We start from the raw sequence: 26,097 nt of genomic DNA, 5'->3' as shown, positions 1-26,097 counted from the left end.
ATAGTGGTATGGATTTCATGTATTTGTCAGAACTGGACTGCCATGTACAAGCAGATGATACTCAGTTTCTAGTACTGTACAAAAAAAGATAAATTTTTCTCGATATTTCCATTTTCAATCTTTCAAATCAAATATCTCATTTGCAGAAGTAATGACCGCATGAATATCTGCTCACTAATTTTTGCTCATTTCCCTTGAATTATTAATATGAGAGATTCTCCATATGCTCTCTGAGTATTCCTGTCCATTCATTTCAGAGAGAATTAGCATTTTACAGTGAAGAGTATAAAGAGCTTAACTGCCCCAATCAAACCAGGTGATTTAAATCCTGTCTAATCAAGATGTTTAATAGGGGTTGCAGCTGGATGACCTGAAGTAAATGGTCTGAAAATGTTCCGGGGTCTCAATCACCTGTATAATTAGGACCATTTCGGCTGAAAGGGCCTGGGCGCTGAAAAGAGGTTCCAAAATAAGATTTACAAATGAGGTGAAATGACCCTTTTAGAGGGTATTTTCTTGCTAAATTGTTGAATGCAATATGACTAACAAAACAGACACCTAACAATCCCAGTGATATAATAAACCCAGTTAAACCCGAGCTCAAAAAACGAAGCCTGGAAGTGTGAAAAACAGTTCTGGTATCGACCCTGGAGAGGCCTCTTTGTGACTGGCCTGCCTCAGTAATTAGTTATGCCATATGAAGAGGTAATTTGTATGCTAAAGTTTAATTGTTCAATTATCACTGGATGTGAGAGGAGGCCTTGATGCCATTTCATCAGGTTTGAAAATAGTGTTGAACCCCTCGTGCCACATATTCTAATAGTTGGCAATTACAGAGAGAGCCCTCTAACTAAGTTGATTGATGCAGGCTGGCCCCGCTGAAAGGCCTTTACTACCTGCCTGGTGCAGTCGTTGGCAGTGAAGAGTTGCTCCATTCAGCCCGCAGAGCTCAACCAGCTGGGCTCTCACTGTGGAAAAGGACCTCAACTAGCTGCTGACAGACAGCATAAACACCAACTACGTGAGTACTGAGGAGGACAACATGTTAAGACAACATTATTACAGAGTAAACAAGATAAACTGAGCGTTCATCGTTAGGAAGTGCCTGTAAAGACTCTTTTGTTTGCTCGTGCCGAGTAACAGAAGGAGATCTGAGTTCACGTGATGACCTTCAGCTTTTGTCAGGCGGTCCTCAACTTTGCTGTATCCGTTGCCTTCGTTGGTTGGGTTGGTAAAGTTTAGGCAAAAGACATGATTATTGGCTTATGTAAGAATATCACGGTAATCTAATTAGAGGCAGAGTGCGGCGGGTTGTCCTTTCACAGCATTTGTAAATTCACACTCCCTCAGATATAAAAGACTCACTCTAAGGTAATGAAAACATTAAATTACACACTAATGAAGACATATTTATGAATGCTATTTTCCATTTCTGCCATTAGATCCCCATGAATCCTACGCTCTGGTCCCTTGAGCACAGTAGATGAACCAAGTGTGATAAAGCAACACAAATGGTAAAGAAATTACAATGCTGCTAAAGCGAGACACTGTTTGCCTTCTGGGTATTCTGTGGGACACTAAATTGCATTTAATCAATATGTTACATGTAATAGACTCAATGGGAAGTGAGTAGATAAGAAGTAGAAGCGTGTCTTGGTCCACGAGCCTCATCTTGTGGGAGTTTGAGGGGTATATAATGCAGACATTTATCATGCAATTACAGCTGATCATGGGCTATTTCATGCTTTTCAGGGGCCCAGATGGGAATCCAGGAGACAAAAAGGGGCCCCTTCACTCTCACACAGCAGCTTTTCAGGATTCTCATTAGCGCTCGAAATTGAACCATATGTGTCTGATTTGTAATTAGCTCCTATAGAACATGAGGTGACATGATGTCTTCCATAGAGAAAAGGTGTTTTCTACTAAAGGCCAACAGCAATAACAGCACAGATATGGACAGAACCAGAAATATGTTTGTTTACGCTGCTCATAGACAATTTTCTCTTCGTTTCAACCGAGGGGAGGAGATCAAGAAGCTGCGTGAGGAATACTAATAAATAAAAGAGTAACAGTCAGGCCAAGTCCAAACTTCTGCGAACTCAGGTCAAACACAAACGTACAGAGGTTGAAGAACTTTTGTTGATTATTCTATTTATGTGGACTTTGGATAAAGGACTTTTACTTGTAATGTTGTATTTCTATATGGTTTTACTGGTACTTTTATTTAAGTAGAAACTCTAAAGCCTTCCTCCACCTCTGGCCACTTGTATCCCACATCCATCTATCATACAGATTCACATTTCTACACATTTTCTTTCTTATTAAAAAGCTGGTTTTGTAGATTTTTGCAGCCATGGCAAAGATAAATGTGCTTTCTAGTTAACCAACTGCTTCTGGGGCTGAGAGTTATACAACAGTGCTTCATTTTCAGTGAGGTGATGAAATACTATGAACATACTTCTTCGCTTGAACAACATGTGGCAGCGACAGACAAAGCCCCTTTGATGAGTGATTTGTAAAACCTGAGGTATAACAACAGGTATTTTCAGCTCTTCCCAAACAGAAAATGCCCCTTTCATGTTCCTCCAACTTGGTACTCACAATCTGAAACAAGGGTGCAATTGTGGTTGTCACCAAACAATGACATTTTTTCTTTCTTTCACTCTCTAAATTCCCCATATCATCTCTACACAGACGAGCAATTTGTCTGTCATGAGGTCTGGGGCATCGGCCCACTCCAGACCTATTTCACTGACAACACCGTTATTAGCCGTAAGCCGAGCCAGCGGCAAATGAATCTGCCTACTGTTCAGGAGGCCAGGGCTCTTTTCAGCGATTAATTTGATAAATATATTAATTATGAATCTGGATGACAGTACAATCAGATTGTCAGGCTTCCAGGCTTGGCCTTTGTGATAAGTCGGCTTTGAGATTGGGTCTCCTCGGGTTTCAGGAGCTGTCATCCCCGGGGCTCAGCCTCTTATCAGCGCCTGACCCATTCACTCGGTAATTTCCTGTGTGTTGTAATTAAATGGAGGCTTTCTGATTGCAAGTGACTCTCTTTAAGAGGTGCTTCTTGGGTTTCAGGTGAAAGGCATGTTCAATGGACCGGCTGTCTCCCCTGCCCTCTGCAGGGCTCAGCAGGCACCAGCAGTATGTGCATATAACTTGTTTATGCTGAAGAAGAAGCAGCTCAAATCCTGGGAATCTGGACAAAAAACAATAATTAATCACTACAAACCTCGTTTTTTTTTCTTCTTCTTGTTGCCCTCAGGTTAACTCATGTCACTCCGACCATGTTAAACACGAATTCAGCTACCAATCATTTCTAAAACCTTTGAAGCTTTACCTGAATGATGGTCTTTTTATCGCTGTGCTGGGACCTTGTGGCTGCTGCTTAGACGTCTAAGAAACCCTCTGCTGGCTGCTGACAGTTGATTATGGACATTTACTGTAGTTGCTGACTCTGCCGTCCGTCTCCACTTCGGTACTGTTACAGAACTGGCAGAGGGACATCCTGAGCCTGGCAGGGGGCCTACAGCACCAGTCCTCTGCCATTACCGTCTGACAAATGGCTGCGAGGCAGTGGAAGTGTTAAAAAGTAGAGTAAAAATAATGCTAGAAGAACCAAGTTCAGAAAAGTCTGGCCTTTTTCAGTGGTACACTTGTAGCTTTGTTATTTTACTGCTTGAAAGAAATAAAACATGTGAATCATAAGAGATGAAAGAGCCAACAGAGGGACAAAGCTTGGATCAATGAATTGCTCATCACTGCTTCACAGCCTGCAGGAAACAGCAACATTAATCAATGATTTTGTCCCATAAAGAGCGATGATGGAGGAATAACTCTGATTTTGCCGGAGCTAAGGTTTAACTTCATGTGGAGAAACAAAGAATTGATTATTTCCTGCCAAGTTTACATTTTGATGACAATTCGTATCTCACTTTTGGTTAATAAAATGATAAAATAATAATAATAAAAACAAGGCAACTCAAATTTCCACACATTAACTGTGTTTAATAATTTCCAACAAAACTCTTGTTTTCTGGAGTGGGATCCAATGAAAGCTTGAATTAGCTCGTCTGCGCTGCCTCTGAAGGCTCAAAAGGTTTCCCTGCCGCCCTCTTTCACTTTTCCTCTCTGGTATCACCAAGGCCTATAATTAAAATCCAGTTTTTTCATACGGCTGGCGAGCGCCATTAATTCAGAGAGTAGTGCCATTATGGAGGCTGTGGCTCCCAGGGTAGCACTGGGGAAGAGGTGGGGCAGTGGCTTTTCAACATTAATGGCCCCTGTGTGTGCCTGTTATTAATCTCAACGAGGACTGAAGTGGCTTCATCCCAGCTGCAGAAGCAGGACAACGCCTCCCAAAACACTGCAGAGATTAAATTGACTTTTGTCTTGGGCCCTTTACTCTGACCTGTGACATTTAAGTAGCTTCTAACAGCGGGCTCACCTTTACCTTCCAGCACTTTGTCCATAAAATCAGGAATACTATTCTTTTAAATCACTTTTTCAGCTTGAGCAGCCGCAAGCTCATGGACGGAAACTGATACAGCACCTTGTAATGTCTTGTAGAATTAAAAAAACAACAACTTGGCAATAATATTTCAGCTTGTTAAACAGCGTCTTGGCTAAAAGCCCAACCTGTAGGTCACGTCTCGCTTAATTTCAAAGGTGTCAAATAATTCATATATCTGTGACATGCAGAGGATGCAATTTACAAATGCCACTCAACAAGGCCTGGGCAATAAATAGCAGGAAAATGACTAAGTAGATAAAAAAAAAAAAAAACAGCACTGACCTTGCTTAGCCACAAGGAGGAACCACTGATTAAATGTTGCTGCAGTCATAGTTCATCGCTGGCTCGTGGAGTATCAGTGCAACAGAAGCTTGGAGTCTGTTTGTAGTACTGCAGTGTCTCACTAGATGGCAGGAGTGCGTGATTTAATGACCGAGCTCGTGTCATGATGACAATGAGCTTCAAAGATAATCTCTTCAATAAGCCAAACACCTGAACAAACAGTCACAGTCTTTGCTTTTCAATCTGGCCAACGGTGACTGCTAAGCCGTGAAGCAGATTTCGATATATAATACGATCTATAACAAGGTGATTACAAGTCACTTTTTGTGAATCCCAAATGTTCATGTAACCGTTACAACCTCCATCAAATTCCTGAACAGATCTTATTCTAAAGAGATCAAGTCTTCATCTGCAGAGCCTCATATATGAAGGAAACAGCTGCCTTAATGACGCATTAACGGGCACACCATTGTTTGGGAGCTGCATGCTGGCAAAGGGACACTGGAGGTTAATTGCAGTCTCTTGCAAGCTAGATAGCACGGCTCCATGCAAACAGGGGAAAAAAAAACAAATTACACCCTCACATTCATGTAATCACACTGATATGAAATTAATTTTCCAAAGCCCAAAATCTGCTGTCATCCCCTTGTTGCATTGTACTCATGCTGGCCACGTTAAGCCGGAAATAAAAGAATAATTACGCATTAGCGTTTCTAATTAAGGTTTCTCTCAAAGGTGAATGGAACACTGATGAAATTTTTTAAGGATTTATTAAATTACTGTGAAATCAAATTAGGGGAGCAAATTAATCCTTGCAGTGAGTTAGATCAGTGAATGAGAAAATTGACTTTTCAACACAAAGCAGGGGATGAGAAGGCGGGACTGGTATGAAACACAGACCCACTGCGGGCTGCTGAGCTCAGATGATTATCAAGAGTGGATGGAAGAAGCTCTTATTTAACCGAAGCTGTCCGCATGGGCCACATTTTCATGTAGGTGGAGCAGAGGAGCCATAAAAAAATCCAGATGAGCAAATCTCAATTTCACCGTATTTGTTTCTTTTTATCTCAGAGATTCACGACAGGTGTCCTTGGTTCCCCAGTGCACATGCTGTTTATTCCTAAATGTGCCTGCACCCTGATTTATCCTCTCAGCGATGGGCTGTACCACGATGCCGCTGCACCCCCGACACTGTATTTTCCAGGCTTTCCCACGATGCACTCTGAAAATCTATCTAGTGTTTGTAGTGATGCCCAAAAGGATGCATCCCAGAACAGTCACATTTTCCTCAGTGTCTGGGAAAGTAGTGTTCTTACCTTTTAACATAAAACTGCTACCACTTGAAGAGGAAGATAATGAAGATGTAAATAAGCTTGGAGGCAAGATACTGCACTATTTTAGCTTGATATGCACATGGATATGGTTCATATCCTAAAGGAAGATTTTGACATAGTGGAAAATGGACTTATTTGCTCTCTTGTAGGCTTAAATGAGAAGATCAGCACCACTTTTATTAGTACAGGATGACAGCCAAGAGGTGATATGGCATAAAGACTGGAAGCAGGGGGGAACAGCTAGCTTGGCTCTGTTCACAGTTCAAAAATATGTCTTTCCAGCACCTCTAAAGGTCACTAATTATCATGCTGTATCTCATCTGTGTCATCCATACACAAGTAGGAAACATAAAATGTTATTTTATGTACTGCAGCTGACAACTTCCTCATGAAGGGCTGAGCAGTGACGTCCAAGTTGTTACCGTTCCTGTTTGTGGTGTGAAAACTATTGTTACTCTGCTAAGACTGAACACATTTCATTGAGTTCATTGCAAGATTTTCAGGTTTTGTTTTGTTTTGTTTTAGTTCAGCCAGTATATTATTATGAAGTAGCGTTCACCGTCCACACACAGAGCGCACACACACGTTTAATACATTTGTGATTACTGAGTATCTTCTCCTGTTGTGCGGTCTGTTCGCTCTCACCGAGGCGCTCCCAAAGTAAAGCTGCTGTATTTCTGAAAGGCATTGCCCCTCTTACAGCAATACTGAATTTTATGGATTTTTTGGATGCCTGCATTTGCTGTCTATGAAGCAGGTAAGAGTTTATTGCTTTCTAGCTTTAGGGGGTCAAACAGTTAATATTGACAAATACTGATTACATTTCCTGAGTCACAAACATAACTTTCCCTTCAGGGGTAACGCCAATTATTACATATTTTCTGCTGATCTACACTTAAACAACTCACTTTGTGTTGGACACAAATGTATATGCTGTATATATATAAACTGAGATTTTATAGGTGCGCATATATGTGCGGGTCCATTTTTAGTGGGGTCAAATAAAAGTCAAAATTCAAAGATCTTCAGTCTGTTGCTCCTGGCTTTACTTCTACGCTGGCTTTGGTTTGCATTGACTGACACTAATCACTCAGACACAACAGGTCTGTTAGAAAACAGGATTGCTTTCTCCTTTAAATTACAGCAATATGATGCATTTGAATAAAAAGAAAAACTGATTAAACTGGTGTCAGGAAGAAAGACTTTCATTCACGCTACAGCGTAGAGGAGAAATCTAATCAAGCTGCGACCACATTTGAAAAGGTGCAGTTTGTGCTTTCAATACATTGAAAGCTTGTGCACTGGAAGCACAAGACAACAAGACAAACCCTCTGCTGTGTGTTTATCTGGATGTTGCTGAATCCAAAGCCTGCAGCTTCACAGTAAGTCTGACACTTGGTACTTTACTGTGGAATTGCTAATAAGAAGATCAATACATTGCAAATTGTTTGCTTTCACTGTCTGATGCAGCACAGGCTTCAAAGAACAGCCAATAATGACACTGTGAACTCATCTGTGAAATAAAGAGATGAAAGACAGATAGTCTCCTATTTGAGCTGCCATACAACCTGGACTGACACTATCAAGAGTGAATGTGCAGAAACATCTGTCTTTTATTTCGTAATGTGACGGAAATCCCACTGGTATCAACCTCATTGGCTCTTTCTCTTCTGTCAACATTAGCACAAAATACAGCTTGTTTCAGCTCTCTCCTGTAAGGTTCAACAGTTTTACATAATTACACTATAAATCTGATTCCATCCACCGGAGGCCAAACGGCAAATATTTGCAGAAAATCTGTCCAGCTGCAGATAATAATTGCATCTCAATGTTTTACAGTCTAAATACAAACAAGGAGGCTCAAAGCAATTTGTCAGCACCTACTGTCCGACAGTGACACCATGTCATACTAGGATCCTTTCGTGTTGTACCTGTAACAGTTGCCTATTTGCAGATTTGAGCATGCTGTCACAATGCCAAAACCTCCCGTGATCCTTAATGAAAATAAGCTTGTACCCAATCGTCCAGCGCCTGTATTCACAGCGTCGTGATTATAAATTGCTGATGGCGAGCTCCGGCCCCGGTGCTGGGTTTCCTCGACATCACCACGGCTAATGTGAAAAGACAGAGGCCTCAGATTGTTCAGGAGGGTTTTGGTGGTGCGCTGCCCAGCCAGGCATACAGATGGGGGACGTGGAAAAAAGCCTCTTATCAGAGAGGCTTTTCCAACATTCATATACAGCACTCAGACTGTCATGTTATTACATTATTGGATTATTGTGTCTGATGCATTGCATAAGCAGCATTTTAATGTTGTAGCTGGTCGAGGCCGAGTTGATTTTAAGTACTTCTGGTGCATCAACAATGCATCATGATATATACAGCGAGATATGTATTGAATGCAAAGCCTTTATCTGGAATGTAACCAGTGACTGTTACGTAAATGTAGTAACATTTTAATTTAAAGTGACATCAAAAAATGACTCTGTAGGGGACGACTCTACTCCCAGCAGGGCAGTGGTGTAGTGCTGGGTATACGCAGGTATACGGTGTATACCCACTTACACTTGAGGTTTCAAAGCAGTAGCCCACAGACGAGTTGGCGACATCATGGTAGCTACGTCCACTTCTTTTATTCAGTCTGTGTTTCCATCAGTGTTGACTAAGCACATTTTGAACAATGCCATGAGTACAGTACATAAGTAGAGAAGTAGTCCCCCTGTTTCCTGTCTTTGTGCTAAGCTACGTTAGCCAGCCAACCGGCAGTGGTTTTAGTTTACTTTTCATGCAACTTTCAACAAGGCAGCAAATGGGTATATTTCCCAAAATGCGGAACTTTTCCTTTAATGTAAACACATGCAGCAAGAGTACAAACTATAAACTCCGAATTCAAACCATGAGATACCAATAAAAGTGCTTGTTCTATATAGTTTTTTAACATATGTGCAAGCCGTCAGACCAAACTTTGATCAGTATCAAATAGGTTTCAGTGGTGATGACTGAACCAGGGGTAACAGGAAGCTGGCATCTCAGCATTATCATTAGCAGTGTCAACACTTTCCCTGGCGTTCACTGGCAGGTTGGCATTTCACTCTGTTCGTATAGAGCTAGAGAGTCTCGCTCCTGTCTTCACCTCTGAGGCATTTATGAGCCATAAGACTGCTGCACTACCAGTCATACAGTATGTATGCACTCTCCCGAGTTACGCAATACTTTTCGGATTTTTACAAGTTTTCCAACTGCCAAATTTACACCAAATTTCCCAAACTTTTTTCTAAAGTGAGTTCCTGTCAACTCCACAAAGAAATCCTGCGTCCCAAGCTGAAAATATAAGTTCCAAATATAAGTGACAAGTCTATATTCAAAAGGTGAGTCTGCAAAACGCAGAAGCTAAAGCATACATCTAGGTTTAAAATTTACGCCAGCCTGCCAATCCGAGAGAAGTCAAGTGTGGAATTGGAGCTGGCAGCAAATTCAAATCCACACTGTCACAGCAAAAAGGAGGAGTGCTGCAGGCTCTCTCTCTCATCCCACCGTCTCTCACAGTCAAGTCCTGCACTTGTTAAACCTTCTGACAAGAGGAATTATCTTCAAAGTGCAGATCTGCAGACTTGAGATGTCTTGACTCGTCTCAAACGCAGTAAACACGAAGGATTCCCACCAAAAACTCTGATTCTCTGTGAGACGCAATCCATCTTTACAAACGTACACAGTTAAGAAGATGATCAATACTGACAATGGAAAGCGTCTTTCACTTGGATTAAAATGCAGCCAGAGGTGTGACCACTACACATCCTGAACACAAGGAATGTGACTTTTTTTGAATACAGAACAAAACTGCTGGAACTTCAGAAACAGATCATTAACCAAAAGCAAACCAGCCAGCGCTTGAAGGTCCAGTGTGGAGGATTTAGGAGGATCTATTGGCACAAATGGAACATAATATCGAGAATTAGGAAAAGAAGAATTGTGTTTTTAGCTACCTTAGAATGAGATCATTATATCTACACAGGTAGCAGGTCCTCTTCCATGGAGTCCACCATGTTGCACCACCATATTTCTACAGAAGTCCAGAATGGACCAAGCACTGGCTCTAAATGTTGCGTTTTGGACATTTTTTAGCATCTATCATAGATTCTCCTACATGTTTGGAAGGGGAGGGCCCAGTGGTCAACAAAATTTTAGGATACTTTAAACATTAAGTCCATCAGCCGGTAGTTTTGGCAATGAATTAATTGTCCTTTACTAAGCAAATAGGCAAGAAATTCATTGATTCCAGCTTCTCAAATGAAACAATTTGCTGTTTTTGTCCTGCTTTATATCTTTCTTAACTGAATATCTTTGGGTTTGGGAATGTTGGCCAAACAAAACAAACAATTTGAAGACATCTTGTCTGATTATGGGAAATTGTGATGGTCATTTTTCACTATCTTTCTAAGTTTTACAGAGTAAACAAAGATAGACATAGATAATGAACTTCCCACTCTTTTGCAAGATCTGCATAGTCTCAAAGCTTAGAAATCGCTCTGTAACTCATAGTGTTTTATGATGGATGGGTGATGAAATCAGTCAGGGATAATGGCTTTAACCTCCACTCAATGTTTACCTCATGAAACTATGCAGGCATCCTTAATATTTTGTGTGATTATTGTGTCTCTATATGGCATGATTAATCGGTGAGATGGACTCCCCAACATCAGATAAAGGAGCTGATGTGCTGTGTTAATTCAAGGTGATACTACCTGAGGCCAGGAGGTGTCAGAGCCCATGTGTCCACCTCAAATCAGGCCTCATTTACATGAGTCTGCATTAACATAATGCTCCCCTCAAATAAAGCCTCTTTCAGGTGGAATGAAAGACAAACAGCATCCATATTCATCAAAAGCTATTTCCATGCATCTCTCTCCAATGTGGCATGGCCCTTAATGGGGATGTTTGTGCAGCTTTGTTCTATCTGATGCATCTTTAGCGCGAATCTTTTTTAAAGAAAATTTGCCAGCTAGAACAACACAATCCATCACATATACAACCCTCTCACCCAGGCACATTAAACCTCCATCCATATCACTCAGTCCTCTCAAAGCTATATCTTTAGAATGGCTTCTTTTCCCACAGACATTATTGTCTGAGGAGCTGGCATTTAATTATGAAAAGAATAATTAAAGCAGCGCCTACAATGAGCTGCACTTGCGCTTGAGATCAGCTGGGGGCTCGGCGCTGATAAGGCCTCCGAACTGACAGGAGAGAGCTGCACAAGCACTTGCATGACAGCGCTGGAGAGTGCCTTTCTCCAAAGGCTGATTGCTGCATCACATGTGAAAGTATAATGCTGGAAACGCATCCATCATAGCCAAAGCCCTACAGTACTATAGGCCAAGATGGAGCTGCATTTCAGCTTAATAACACCCAGCAGCGGGCAGGGTCGCCTGTCCTTCCCCCCTGCAGCTGGATTCTCTTTGCATGTTCAGACTCCACAGACAGCATTACAAGGAGGCATTTTGAAGGCGAATCTCCTCTTCCTCCTCCTCCTCCTCCTCTTCATGTTCAGCTTTTGCCACCAAGGAGAGAACAAAGAGAACACGGTGGCCTGCATTATATCACATCTCCACAATCAAATACCATGTGCATGTTTTTTTTTTTTTTTTGCACTAACAATAATTGTTTCCGCCCACACACTCTCACTCTGACTCTCCCCTTCCCATTATTGCAACCACAGCCACCACCTCAGCCTGCCTTCAGTGGCTCACGTGCAGCAGCACACTCCGATGAGTCCCACGCTTCACAGGAAAAATTCTCCACAGTCAAGTCCAGAGGGGCAGCAGAGTGTGGGGGCGTCATCCGGCTTCCAGGGGAACGGAAGATGTTGCTCCTTATCAATCTGATGAAGCATACTTGATTTGTAAAGATATTTGAGTAAAGCATGAGGGGATGAGATGCTGCAGGAGTGCAATGATGTTCAAAGCAAGACTTGACCAGCTTCATGTGAATTCATGTCTTTAACAATCAGTTTTAATTGCAAAATGAGATTTGACTGAATGTGCCAGAGTGGATAAAATAATGCTTTTTGCAACACCCTGCTTTTGCTTTTTGGTGGTTTTTGTAAATTCAAAGATGGACTTCTTATAAATGCCATGTCTGACAACCTTCTTTGTGACAAATCTAAAAGAGACTTTAAAGGGAAAAAATGAATCAATGAATGAATAGTGTATTAAATGACTTGTAAAAAAAAAAAAAAAATAGTTTTCCAAGTAAGAAAAATAAAAAATCAGTAGCATTTCACACAAATTACGGGCGTCATTAATTATTTTATTTATCTGTTTGACATTTTTTTCTGCAAGCACAAGTTTGGCTCATGTGAAAGGCAGGAAGTAAACCCTCCTGGGAATACAATGCAGTTTTCTTTTTTGAGCAGGAATCAACGCTTAACTTTCCTCAGTGCTCTTTATGGTTTACTGTTTCTCAGAGGAGACGGGGGAGAGATCAAGTAGCCCACACACTGTGCAGTGTGTGCGGAGGGGTGATGCCTCGAGAGCGCATCACAGGACGACAAAAACCCACTGCAAGACGCAGTGCCAGAAGAGAGCAGCTTTGGCACGACAGCTGCTTTCCTGTAGTTTATAGGAAAAGGGGGAGACCGTCCGCGCGAATCCACAAACACACTTCCTATCATGCCGGAATCCTCCTGATCATCTTTACTGGCTCGCTGTCAGAGACAATGTAGTGGAGAGAAAGAGGGGATCTCCACCGGTGGAGAGATGCGGGGATGCATGGACACGGTTATGGGTGATTAGTGCCATTTTGCAGCTGCAAAGCAAGACTGGATATGCACACAAAAAGTGAGGATAAGTGAGTTCCGGGGTTCACAGGATGGACACTGCGGAGGTAATTCTCTCTGTGCTGGTGGTTGTGATTATCATAGTGTCGTTGCTGTCCAACGTCCTGGTGCTGATCTGCTTTCTGTACAACCCGGAGATCCGCAAGCAGGTCCCAGGTCTGTTCAACCTCAACCTCACCTTCTGCAACTTGTTGCTGACCGTGTCCAACATGCCGCTCACTTTGGTGGGACTTGTCAGTAAGGCTCAGCCGGGAGGAGACGGCTTCTGCCAGATCGTGGGCTTCCTGGAGACCTTCCTGTCCACCAACTCGATGCTGAGCATGGCAGCTCTGAGCATCGACAGGTGGATCGCGGTGGTGTTCCCCCTGAGGTACCACTCCAAAATGCGCCATAAAGACGCGGCTTTTGTGCTCGGGTACACGTGGGCGCACTCCATGTCCTTCTCCACGGTGGCCACCAGCCTCTCCTGGGTGGGATACCACCGGCTTTACGCGTCCTGCACCCTGTCCAACCCGAGGGCGAGCAGCCGGACCCAGTTTGTTATCTTCACCGTCTTTTTCCACTCCTTCACCTTTCTCCTGTCTTTTATAGTGCTGTGTGTCACATACCTCAAAGTGCTTAAAGTGGCAAGGTTTCACTGTAAGAGGATCGACGTTATTACAATGCAAACTTTGGTACTTCTGGTGGATATACACCCCAGGTGAGCCCCTTTAATTGATCACCCCTGCCTGTGTTACTCCTACATCAGACACCTCTTACTGCTCCACAGCAATCTGCAGTGTAGATTCACAGTTGGGAAGTAAATGAGGGCATTTCAAGACTGTTCAGTCAGAAAGAACAGACTGTACCAATCAACCCTCTGAGCAAAGTTGAGAAGAAAAAAAAAAAAAAAACCTCACTGGGAGCAGTTAGTGTAGTTGGTGCCATCATTCCTATTCATGTTGATGCTAAAGCCTGAAAGGACACTGCTCTGAATCTGTGCACAGTTAACGATGCTTTGCCATCTTTGCCATCACTGACATTTGAATTGTGGCCTCGGTATTCAGAGGGGATGCAAAATCTGAGTCTATTGAAATGTCATCCAGAGTGATTGCTTTACTCTGCCTCCATGCAGCACAGCTAAAGCCAATAGTCTGTGTGTGTGTTTACGTGTGTGTGTGTGTTTCTGACGCCTGCCTAGATTTACTCCCGGAGATGACCTCCATCTCATAAAATATTACTTGAAGCATCATCATGACATCACAGCCGTGGTGCACACGCACACGCACACACACACACACACACACACAGAGAAAAGGTTGAAGTTGTGATTCCTGAAGTGGGGATCCTCACTTTGTATTACAGCAGAGTCTTTGGGTTAGGTCTATTACTTTAGCCTTCAGTGCTTTGTGGCCTTTCCTGAGTGCGTCCCACTGTTTCTAAACCTGCTCAACTGTCTGTGTTTCCAGTGTTCGCCAGCGTTGCCTGGAGGAGCAGAAGAGGCGACGACAGAGAGCAACCAGGAAGATCAGCACCTTCATCGGCACCTTCATGCTCTGCTTTGCTCCCTATGTGATCACAAGGTGAGTGTTGGAGAAAGACCCATGCGGGGGGGGGGGGGGGGCACACCAGAACACTGCGGCGTACGCAGCCCTTTTTGTTTTGCTGGTATCCCCCAAACCTCCCACCTCTGCTGTCAACTCTCCCACCACCACCTCCTCCCTGCCTCCTCTCTGCACCGGCCGGAGTTGGAAGATGAGATTGGCTGACCTTGTGATAAGTAATATGCCTCTGCTCTGCTGTCGCTGCTGCATTAGCACTTTTCTGCTGGAGTTCGTTCGGTGCATCAGTTAGTCAGGTAGAATCCACTCTCATCAATCACTGGATAAAGAGACGATGTCACATGAGGCCCGAAGTGAGACAAATAAGTATGTTAAGTTCAAAACATGAGAATATCAAGAAATATTGTCTGCAGGGAGAGGAAAGACACCCGAGTTGCTTATGACAAAATTACAGGTAAACATCAGACTTCAAGGGTCGTTAACCTCAAATCACAATAAAAATATTGTGTTTTATCTTCTACCTTTCTACACCTTCACGGTTTTCATTGAGAAATAGTTCCTGTTTGTTCTGGGCATTACAGGGACCCTGTTCCTGGAAGAAGACGTTGCTGTTGAACATTTTAAATGACCTTTTTTCAATGTTGTGAGCACCTCAAAAGAAATTGTGTTCACCTCTATTGCATTTGGATGGAGGCATAAATCTCAGAGACAGACCTTTCTCCAAACCTGGACTCATAAAAGCAGAATTATTTTCATGGCTGGGCAATGAGAGAGCAAGTGAACAGGTCAGGAAATATATATCTGTGCAACAAAGCCATGCTACATACTGCTTGAAGAGGCACTCAGTCGAAACCAGTTTGCTTTTATATGTGCTGTTGATGGACGCTATTATTCTGCAGTTTATCACCACAGAGGAAATGTGGAAGCTGCTCACAGCTGGAAAAAAAATAAATAAATAAAAACAACATTTATCTGTCTTCAGTTTAAGTTTGTCAGTGGCCTTGACACGTGATTTCAGAGTTATTGTGTTATTTCCTGCTGCTATAATATGATAAAGTACATTAATATCGTCTATACTAACAGTAAAATAGTAACTGTGCAGTTGTGGAAAGTAACTCAGGTACTGCACTTACGTACAGTTTTGAGGTACTTGTATTTTACTTGAGTATATCCATTTTATGCTGCTTTATACCTCTACTACATGTCAGAGGGAGCCAAATCCATATTACTTCACATACTGTATGGTATGAACTACACACTAATTGCCACCATTTCAGCAGTTAGTATTTAAAAAAAACATCCTGATTTACTTTATACTAAATTGAGGCGATACAATAGTGCAATGTCAGACATCCATGAAACAAGAAAATGTCTTTCTTAAGATTAATTACTTTTTCTTGTTTTGCATCATCTTTCTGGAGCTGTTTCATCAGCATCTGCAGTATATTTTCATCATTTTCCTGCAGTTAGCAGCTCCTCTGTTTACTTTATGCATTGAATTGTGTGAGAATAGTGTCCATCTACTGCTCTCTCTGTTTAGTCTGCAGACAGTCTGATTTGGTGTGGTAAAAACGCAGATTTGGGACCCAACATGTGTTTGTTTTGTTTTTGTAATTTGAGTGAAGCGGTCCTTGAAGGTGTAATTTTTAACCAAAAGATTCCATAAATTAGTTCCCCGGTATCTTATTTAAAGTTGGCCTTGGCTCATAAGATGTTGGGGTGATGAAGATGAAGAATGGAGGAGTGTCTGGTGGGATATGAAATTAATTTTACAGCAAATATTCCCATTAACATGTTTAATTAAAATATTAAACTGGTTGAAGTTTGCCTTTGATACTGAGCTTTTTCATGCACTCAGACAATTTGTTGTGTTATCAGTAAACTGTCAGTAATGAAGGACCGCAGTGGCTCTCATTCTACAAATGGCAGTTTACTAATTACAATCTGAATATATTACACTAAAAGCTCCTCCGCGGCCTCCTCTGATGCTCATTTGTTGTCAGGGTAATCACGTGTGGCGTGAAAGCCCTGCCGTGCCGTGTGGCAGCTGACTTAACCTCCTGTTCGCTCCGGTGCTGTGGAGTGTGTGGGCAAACGCCAGTGATGGCTACTGGCCCATGTTAGGCCAGTGTTAATGTGCTGACAGAGCTTGATTGTGGACAGAGTAATCACATAGAGTGCAAGAGCAGAGGATCAGCGTTTTTTTTTATTTTTTTTTTATGCCTTTTATGACACCCTGTACAGTGAAATATTTTTACACTTGACAAAAATTAGCGTGAAAGCACCGATTTTCTGTCTTTATGAGCTTGACTGAGATCAGCTACTCTGGGATGCAGACAACAGGGGCGACTGTAAAGCTCATTAGGTGACCCTTTAAATCAAATATACAGTATTCACAGACAGACGAGTATTTCTTGCCCACAGGCTGCTGGAAGGACTCGCTGTCCTCTGTCCTTTAAGATTCTCTGCTTAGCCCTCAGTGTTATACTGTATCAAATAACAATCAACGTTAATTGGCTTGTTTCCAGACACTCGTTACTGCTTAGACAGGTCTGTTTTATGCTTCTGGTGGCTCTGCCTTCTCGGACGTGAAATATTGCTGCCTGCAAATGAGAAATGAGATGAGAAGGCGCCCCGCGCTGTTAATCCACATACAAGAGGAAAAAAAAGGGAATTCTTCACATAGTTTCAGTTGACAGCTGCCTCCATTTTATCTTGTGCCTGATTGCAAATAATAACTTTAGACAGAATACTTACCGAGATGGCTATATATAGAGATAACCCCTGGTTCTTTACATAATTACAGCAGTGAAGAAGCACCCTGCTTCCAATGATCACAAACTAAGATGTTATGTGCAACAATATTCTCGCAAATGTATTTCTATTTGTGCATAATAAGCTTAGGGCATGCATGTCTTTTCCAGCATGTTGACTCGCGTTTCCACCGCTCTCTCTCACCACCATCTCTTTATGCTTGCCTGCAGGATCGTGGAGTTATTTCCAGCGGTGCCTATCAACCCCCACTGGGGAATTGTCTCCAAGTGCTTAACTTACAGCAAGGCAGCCTGCGACCCCTTCGTGTACTCCCTGCTCCGACACCAGTACAAGAAGACGTGCACTGACATCATCAACAGGCTGCTGAAGCGTAGCTCCTTGAACGCGTCCGGGCCCAGGCAAGAGAACCACGGCAACAGCATACCCACGGCGGAGTGACAGGGAGCCGACTGATGGGATACGGTCTGAGGGTTGACCTGGCAATTGTCAGGGAAATATGAAGCTTATTTATCGTCAGCGAAGAAGAGGACAAATGCTGGTTGTTCCTGTCCACGTCGGCTTGAATTTGGTCTGACATGTCCCCAAAAAAAAAGAAAAGAAAAGAAAGTCACCACAGACAAGGGCAAATCCCTGCACAGTAATACCACTGTGCTTGCATACTGAGTGGCCAGAACAGCAGATCAGTGAAGTGAATTTGTTGTGAGGACAATAAGCAACGACAGATTTCACATCCACCTGGAGAGACAGACGTGCTCGCCCAAGAAGAACGGCCGATTCATAGCCTCATGATTTTAACAAAGGTAGCTTTCCGTCTGTTATAAGATATATCCATTTTGCAGAATGTCTGTTTGGTTTTGACATGGCTGTAGTAGTATTCATATTATCGTTTAAGAGAAGGATAGGGAGTGGCTGTGTCTCTGTTTTAGTCTGTGAAACGTGACAAGTTCATACTGTATGTAGCACTGAAAACTAGCCTAACCAAAACTTGATAGACAAGATAAGAAGTCCCCTAATTGTATTACAGATGAAGACACTCAGCAGACGGTACACAGTCCGGCTCAGGTTTTTTTCAGGCTTGATGATTCCCAGTTAAAGTCATTTTAGGGTACTTTTATTTTTGTAGTACATTGCCTTGAAGTGCACGGGCCAGTGAAGGAAAAACAGCTTCGCCCTCACAAGCTCAAACTGACACGTCTGCGTCATCTTTTTGTCATTTGTAAAGCATCGCTGATATACTTCTGTGTCCATTTCGCATCTTTTTAGGATGGCAGCTTTGACTTTTGAATACTTCAAACAGCGGCTTCCTGAGCCTTTCCTGTCAGTACACGCTGTAATGTCATTGGACGGTCCTCGTAGGTCCGTCCTCTCAAATCTGCAACCCTTACACAAGACCCAAGGTACGACTTAAAAGAGCATGAAGAGGAGTGATTAGACATTCACCTCAGTCCTCAGGTGGTTCATTGTCAGGGCTGCTTGAGGACTGCAGAGGGAATCAATGAACAAATGAAGAAAAAAAAAATGCCCTAATTAAATCAAAGATAATTCCCTTGACCTCACTTCAGATAAACCCTACTAACAAATAACACCGACAGGGCGCATTACAAAACCAAAACAAAGAACTAAAGCATTTTAATCAAATCACATTTACTTCTTTGGACGAGCCCCCAATTTATCACGCCTGGCTCGTGGGGCAATGGCATGCACTTAAACTAATTATGGGTGTAATTGTGAAATGATAAAGGAACCAAACAAGGGGTCCAGGTGGTCCCAGTCAGCCGAAGTAAACGGCTTCGCCTACCAATTAGACAAACCTGCGAGAGAGAAGCAAAGCCAGAGGGCTGCCATTTTGTTTCATGTGTGTAAAGACGTTGCTGTTGTTTGTGCTCTCAGCAGCTACTTTGAAGGACTCACTGACCCGGCCAAGCAGAGCTTTAATGGGAAAAATGGGCCTTCAAACCGGCTGCCTTTGCTCCCATGACTGACGCGCCCCTCGGGTTGTTTAGTCGAGTGCAGCCTGATTGACTGTACTTACCCAGATTTGTACTCACATAGAGGAGTAACCCGCGGAGACTGCTTCATGCTTTCTCACACATTTGAGCAAGATGGACAAGAAAAGAAAATGTATATGATGCCTTTACTTTGATGTCTATATTGAAGCAATGACAGCCATCCATGCAAAGATGCAAACAATTCTTAGAACAAAGCAGCTCCGGAAGCAGAAATTTCATTTTTGCTTAAGTCAGTGGGAAAGCTAAATAGTCTCTGCTTTCCGTTTCTAAGCAGCTAACACTCTTTGAAGGACAGTTTCAGACAGTACCTTGAAAGCACCACTCATCACAATTTATCTAACATGCTAGTCTATAATGTCAGACTCAACGGTGGCAGTCACCATGCTTCTAGTTTTGGGCCCCAAGAACAGGACGACACGCCTATATGAGCATACGGCTATACGAGTGTCAGCTAAGCTAACTAGCTAAAGCAGATTTTAGTATGGCTGGATTGCAATATTTAAGTTCCTACTGCAAACACTAGATTTCCTAATATTAACCTTCTCCCATAGCTTACACCTCCAGAGGTGACTCATGATTTTCCATAAACACCATTGGTCAAGTCTCAAACTAAACAAAGCAATAGATCATGTTGAAAATCATCCTGTGATGATCATAGCTATATAAGCAATTCCAAAACACAGGGTACATACTGAGCATGTGATTGTGTTAGAGGTGGAATAATGGTTACGGACTACAGCCGTCATTTTGTGCTGTCCAGCTGGAGGGTGCAGCTTGTGTGAAATAAACCTACATTTACTATGAAATAACCTCTCTTCACTACTGAAATTAGCTATTTTTTCTCTTGCTACAATAATTTATAGTTCCCTCCTGATTAATAGGTTAAAACACCCCCAAAAAACTCTGTTTATTATCATAGACAACTAAGAAAACTGCAAAATTTTGACATTTGAGGAGCTGGAACCACTGAATTTGGGGATTAACATTACTGTAACTGAATCTCCATCTGCATAGCGAAATATAACCGTGGAAATCAAAATGACATTGACCGTGCTTTTAAGACACATTCTTGGCAACCAGTGTATGTTTTCTTAACGAAATGTTGCTACACAAGGATGCTGCGTATGAACTCTCACACTGAACACATATATAATCTGCATTTTCATTTCGGCTCTCTGCTTGTGCACCGCAGTAGTGTCCAGGCATTTCTTAAAGACAGGCTTAAGCTCATGAGCCCTCTTGCCTGACAAAGTGCTGTCCAACCCACTACATGCTGTACCTATTATATAATTTTTCTGCATCAGAAGCCAGGCAGCTGTGTATCAGAGGGCTTTCGACTGGGCTGCACTTGTTATAGAGTTGGCTCCCTGTAGATGTAGAGGTGCTTCAGCGCCTTATGTCAGAAAACAGGAGGACGCAGAACGACACGTATCGCGAAAGCTTAATTATGGATTTTCAGTTTGCACCGCTCGATTGGGATTTTTGATCCACGTAGACAAGATGAGATACTGTATGTATCTACAGTTAGTGCCAAAACTATCCATGATGCCCAGTGAGCCAAATATTAGCAGCTGCAGAGAAAACATTTCTGATTATGAATAAGTACATATTTGCTTTTTCTGTCCTCGAGTTTGAGGGTTAATGGTTATACAGAGGAGAAATGGTTGTCTTGGATATATTATACATGACGCAGTACTGTATGACACTCCAAGACAACCGATGCCTTAAATTCTGTAATATATGGTGAGCTTTTCCATTCAATGGCATATGATATCTTGAACAGCATAGATAGAATCGATCATTGCCTTATTCATTTCCGTTAATTAACACATAATCATCTAGAATCTGCCTCTGTATTTCCGTACCCTGTAACTCTGCTTTCCCTGGTTAAATCCTTGCTGATGTTTTGCACTGATGTAGTTATTTTTCTCATAAATGATGACTATGGTTATTGGTGAAAAGCTAAACATGAAACCATATATGTCGGCAGATTTAGACAAATGAGAAACGTTAAGAGTATTTTTGTGTCTTTTTGATATGCGTATGTGTAATTTATGACGACACTGTGTCCGTTTGAGTGTTACAGAATGTGCTGCTTCAAATGCAAATGAAGGCTGAACTGTTGTTGATAGCTGACAGTGAATTGAGTGTAATATACCTCATTTTGTTATGGTGACTGACTTGACTGCCTGAAGTGTTTTGTTATGTACCTCCTAATTTATTAAACCATTGGCTCGATGCTGCCGCCGCTGCTGCTAAGGACGGTGAAGATGACAGACAGTTGATGACGGCGGTGATGTGATGACAGGTGATGGTGATGACTGTTGTTTCCATCTGTTGCTAAGAAGACGAGAATATGAGGTTTAGATGGTGACTGTTTCAGATTTTGACCATGATGATTAAAGTAAATTGTAGAGTTTATTGAAATGGTCTGGTACTGTTGTGACAAGAAAAGGGTTGTTCAAATCCTCCATGAAAACTGCTCTTAGACTCTCAGTCTTTAAAGCTGCGTTAAGCTTTTTTTTTTTTTATAGGATAGGAAACTGCAGAACAACCTCACAGAAACACTTGCATGCTCTCAAACCTAGCCTCTGCTCTCATCTATTAAACAAAAGCTCAGTCTTGTTCCAGAAGTGTTCTGTCCTTCTGGAAGATAAATGGGTTAGAGGTCGTCTCAGGTCCAAGCAACTGAGTCTTGCTTCCTAGTACACGAGACGTGATCTGGGACCTGAGTCGGGTCAGGTGGCTCGCTATGCAGCTGTGCAGGGACTGTTGTATTGAAACAGGGGTCTCTTCTGGGGTCGCTTTTGGATCTGGTCCCTCTCACTCTGTTTTTTTTTTTCCTAAATTAATAGTTTGTCCACACTAAGCAGGGCCTAAAAGAGACTGAAATATTATTTCCTCCTCCTCAAAAAGGTGACTTCAGAGGATGTAAATCTTAAAATGCCAGCTCTGTGTTTCAGTCTACTTTTGGAAAACGATGACAAACATCGCCCACTGAAGGTCAAGGCTGTGTGGCAGTGAAGTTGAGAAAGACTTCTGTCACCTCAAACTTTCTCTGTGATTGTTAAGACGTCGCAATTATAAAAGAAAGACTTTATCTCTTAGCGTTTAAGTCTGGGAATGCCTGCAGGTTAGCATGTAGTGTTTATGAGCTGGTTAAATTACTATATCATGCACATTCTGTCACCTGTCATAGACACAGAAAAATATATGAATCAAAACAGCTCTATGGTCCATTCATTTGTATTAAAACTAAATATAAAATTGGTACCTGCTACCTGTTAACTTAAGATAAAATGATCATTTCATCTGCCATGAGGCTTTAGCAGTTTGCCTTTGGTTAAAAAACTTGTTGCTGAATGCTGTTCCTCAAACTAACAAAGCAGTGTTTTTCTCAAAATACACAGATTATGTTCATTTTAATGAAGTAATACATCACCCAAATGCATTGATGTGTGGAGCTCTATGGCACAGAGCGGTAAGGTAGGCTAGATTCCAACTCTTAGTGTCACTGTTTGTTCTGTTCGGGAGATTTGGTGATGATAGAAAAGTGATTTCAAAGCTAGTTTAACCATTTACCATTCAGAAAATGTCAAACAATAAATCAGAGCTGTAATCACATCATTAATCCACCCTGAGGAATGAATCAGTGTGGGGCAGCAGGAGAGAAAAACAGGAGGCTTTGACACGAGCGAAATGACTTTTGTATCCGCAGCAATTCCGACTGTTTCCACCTGCAATCAGTCTGAGCCAGAGGGAAGCGATTTCTCTGTTCACACCACAGCGCAGGTGGTAATGAAACAACATCAGCGGCTGACTGAGATGGCCTCGGCCGTTAATGACTGGCATTCTGCACGCTGATTCACACCCCAGGAGCCGGTGATTATCTTCAGGTGGGCCGCGCTGATCGTAACACACCGCTTAATCATGGTTGGCCTCAGCCCACTCGGTCAACTGACCCCCTGAGTGGGAAATCAACTCAAAGTGAAAAGTGGACACCTCGCTCTGGAAAACAAAGGGATGCTTGTTGTTTTTCCTCTTCATAACCCTTTGACCAGGACGCAAAAAAGGTTAACTTTAAAGCCTGTGATATTGTCTCAGTCGCTGGAGCAACATATCTTAAATCTGTGCAAAGTGATTCAGCGCAGGGAAGATTTTTCTCATGTGTGAATGTGAAATGACACATTCATCCTGTCATTGGTTTAAAAAAAAAGAAAAAGGTAGAATAACATCTCTTTTGACAGGTACTTGGAAAACCTCAAAAAACAAAACACAGAAGGTATGAAAGGGCCAGTGATAGCAAGGAAAAAAATGCTAACCACGAAAACATCAAAATGCACAAAAGACTCGAGTGAAGGCTGCAAACTCCAGAAACCTCAACAAACTTCACCTCGGCTTCTGCCTCCACATCTGAATGAAGTGTAGGTGAATCCAGCATCTGCTCCGTACATCAACAAACAAAAAGCATGCGGTGCTTATTATTCCACTTGTTTGTCTGTTTGACTGTGTGTACGAGAAAACATGTGACTCACATTGGTGCTGTGCAGCGGTGACACATGCGAGGCCGCTGCTCCAAAGCATCGTTACTGCACTTCCGCCGAGGACATTCATGTGTTTGCTTTTGTTTGTTTTATGCTCGGAAATCTAAATAAACAACGTATTTTAATGAAACTTAGGGCAAAGTTGTACAGGTTAGTTTTCGGTGCAGATCAGGGTCCAGCAGTGTCATTATGTGTCCATTAAAGGGACAGTTCACCCCAAAATCAAGTTTCCTCTCACCTGTGGTGTTACTATTCCATCAACAAAAACACCTGGCGAAAAACAAAATATATCTAAAGGCAAACCTGCCGCCAGCGCAGAAGAAATAGAAAATGGACGATGAAACTTTAAGTGAGGGATCAGCAACTTCATCGACATCTTCAGGTGATTAATTTGCTTGTTAGGTAAGTTGTCGGTGACTCTAACTCTGCTTTTTTCACTGGCTTGGTTGACATTAGCTTAGCATTTTTGCAAGCATTAGCCAGCAGTCAGTCACTGGTTGCATCCCAAATTCCAACCCTACCAGGGTGCTGATACAGTACTGTGCATACTGGCTCAGTGATGTGTCGTACTGGTACTCAAACTTAATTAATCATTCATGTTATTACTGTTCTTTGTTTGCTTTTTTGATAAGAGAGTAGCAGAAAGTTGTCTCACACTCTGGCTCCATGTGCATTTCTGTTTTATTAGGATGACGTTTTGGCCCTCAGGCCTTCTTCAAGATCAATAATCATCCAGAAGACGGCCTTAGGGCCAAAATGTCATCCTAATTAAAGAGAAATGCATATGGAGCGTGCAGAGTGTGCGAGACATTTTTGCTACTCTCAAGTCCTCACTCAAGCACCTCTCTACAACCCTTGGTGTGCATTACTTTTCATTTCAACAAGCCATGCAGTAAAAAAAGGGTCTGTGAAACTTTGGTAACAGAACTCACAGAAGCCTAATTAAAGATAGTGAATTAAAACACCTGTGTGTTGGTGCATAAGGCCTTTAATCACTTAATATTAAGGTTCCTAAACTCCTCAAACATGAGGTGTCGAAGTAAAATTAATTTTCTTCTGGACAACTTTGCTTCAACATGATCAGTACCGACCACCGTGCCCTTTTACCGCTTTTAATTTCACCTTCTTCAGCCCTGCACACTCAGGTACAACCCCCCAGATGTCTTCATTTAGCTGCCTGATTAGGCCTCTTCCCAGGCAGCCCATATCTGTTGGAATTAAGACCATAGCGGACACTTCTGCACCTCACATCGGATGCTGTCATTCTGTGACAGTGCAGGTAGGAGTGCGACCTTTATGTAGAGAGGTAACCACAAGCTTTCCCAAGTGTTTATGCTGCCTCACCACAATCATACTCAAACATCGTTTATTTGTAATAACTACCGATTGCACAGACTGTACTTTAGTGGCATCTCACTCTCTTTGTCCTTTATGGTTTTCAATATTTGGCTGCCTCAAAATATAGATGGTTCGTGCAAATACCAGCTGTGAGTACACTTCACCTAAAATGTTGAACAAACCATTTATACTCCTGGATGTTTCACATGCATATCAAACATTTATGAAAATAACAAATTAAAGGATGTACTCTGTGGGTTGGAGTTAGGGTTTAGTGCATGCTTTCTCATTGCATTTGTAGATAAGTCTAATTATTATCTACAAAACCTCCCTTGCAGCAGCTCCTTCACATGTTACACAACCCAGAGCTCCTGCACGGAGCAGCTGCGTGTGGTGACTCCACCCTCAGTGTGTGTCCTGTGCTCTGCCCTGCTTCTCCTTTGCAGGCTGCTGGTGGGTGGGGTTGGTTCGCTCATTACTTAAACCTATAACATCTGTGCTGGGGCTGCTGCAGTTTAAAAGGACTGGCTCTGAAAGCAGTCACATTTTGACGTCCTGGCAGCTTCCCATACAACAAGTTTTACTCACTTGCGCTGTTCATGAGCTACCGATCTGTGCACGATTCACGCGCCTTACAGTTTGGGTTTGGCGATTTTTAAATTACTTTCAGTCTCATTGTGTGTGTGGTCTCTCATTTTGTTGTTTGAGGCAGGCAGTAACAGGGGATAATTAGGTTTTTCATCATGAATGAGGATTTGTTTCCAGAGTCAGATTGACAGAGCAAGCAAATATTGATTTTAAGACGTTAAGCACTTGTGTCTTGATTGACTTCGATTTGGAAATGTGGTCGTCACCTGTTAACAATGTAATCACATTGTTTGAAAGAAACATGTTCTGCTTGGAATGATCGTCTGCTT

The 26,097-nt window shown here is 42.3% G+C and overlaps 1 protein-coding gene across 1 annotated transcript; it reads left to right on the top strand.

Annotated features, from left to right (window-relative positions):
- The first annotated feature begins 12,610 nt into the window (after nt 1-12,610).
- LOC143339454 (G-protein coupled receptor 26-like) lies at nt 12,611-18,340 on the top strand. The gene is made up of 3 exons (XM_076760689.1): nt 12,611-13,673; nt 14,422-14,535; nt 17,499-18,340. Exons 1-3 carry the CDS (start codon nt 13,006-13,008, stop codon nt 17,725-17,727), a joined length of 1,011 nt encoding a protein of 336 aa, XP_076616804.1. The 5' UTR covers nt 12,611-13,005; the 3' UTR covers nt 17,728-18,340.
- The last annotated feature ends 7,757 nt before the right edge of the window (nt 18,341-26,097 follow it).

Source organism: Chaetodon auriga, chromosome 20, assembly GCF_051107435.1.
Source record: "Chaetodon auriga isolate fChaAug3 chromosome 20, fChaAug3.hap1, whole genome shotgun sequence".
In the NCBI taxonomy this organism is placed as follows: domain Eukaryota; kingdom Metazoa; phylum Chordata; class Actinopteri; order Chaetodontiformes; family Chaetodontidae; genus Chaetodon; species Chaetodon auriga.
Note: the sequence above shows the minus strand (reverse complement) of the source record. Positions and strands in the feature narration are given on the sequence as shown.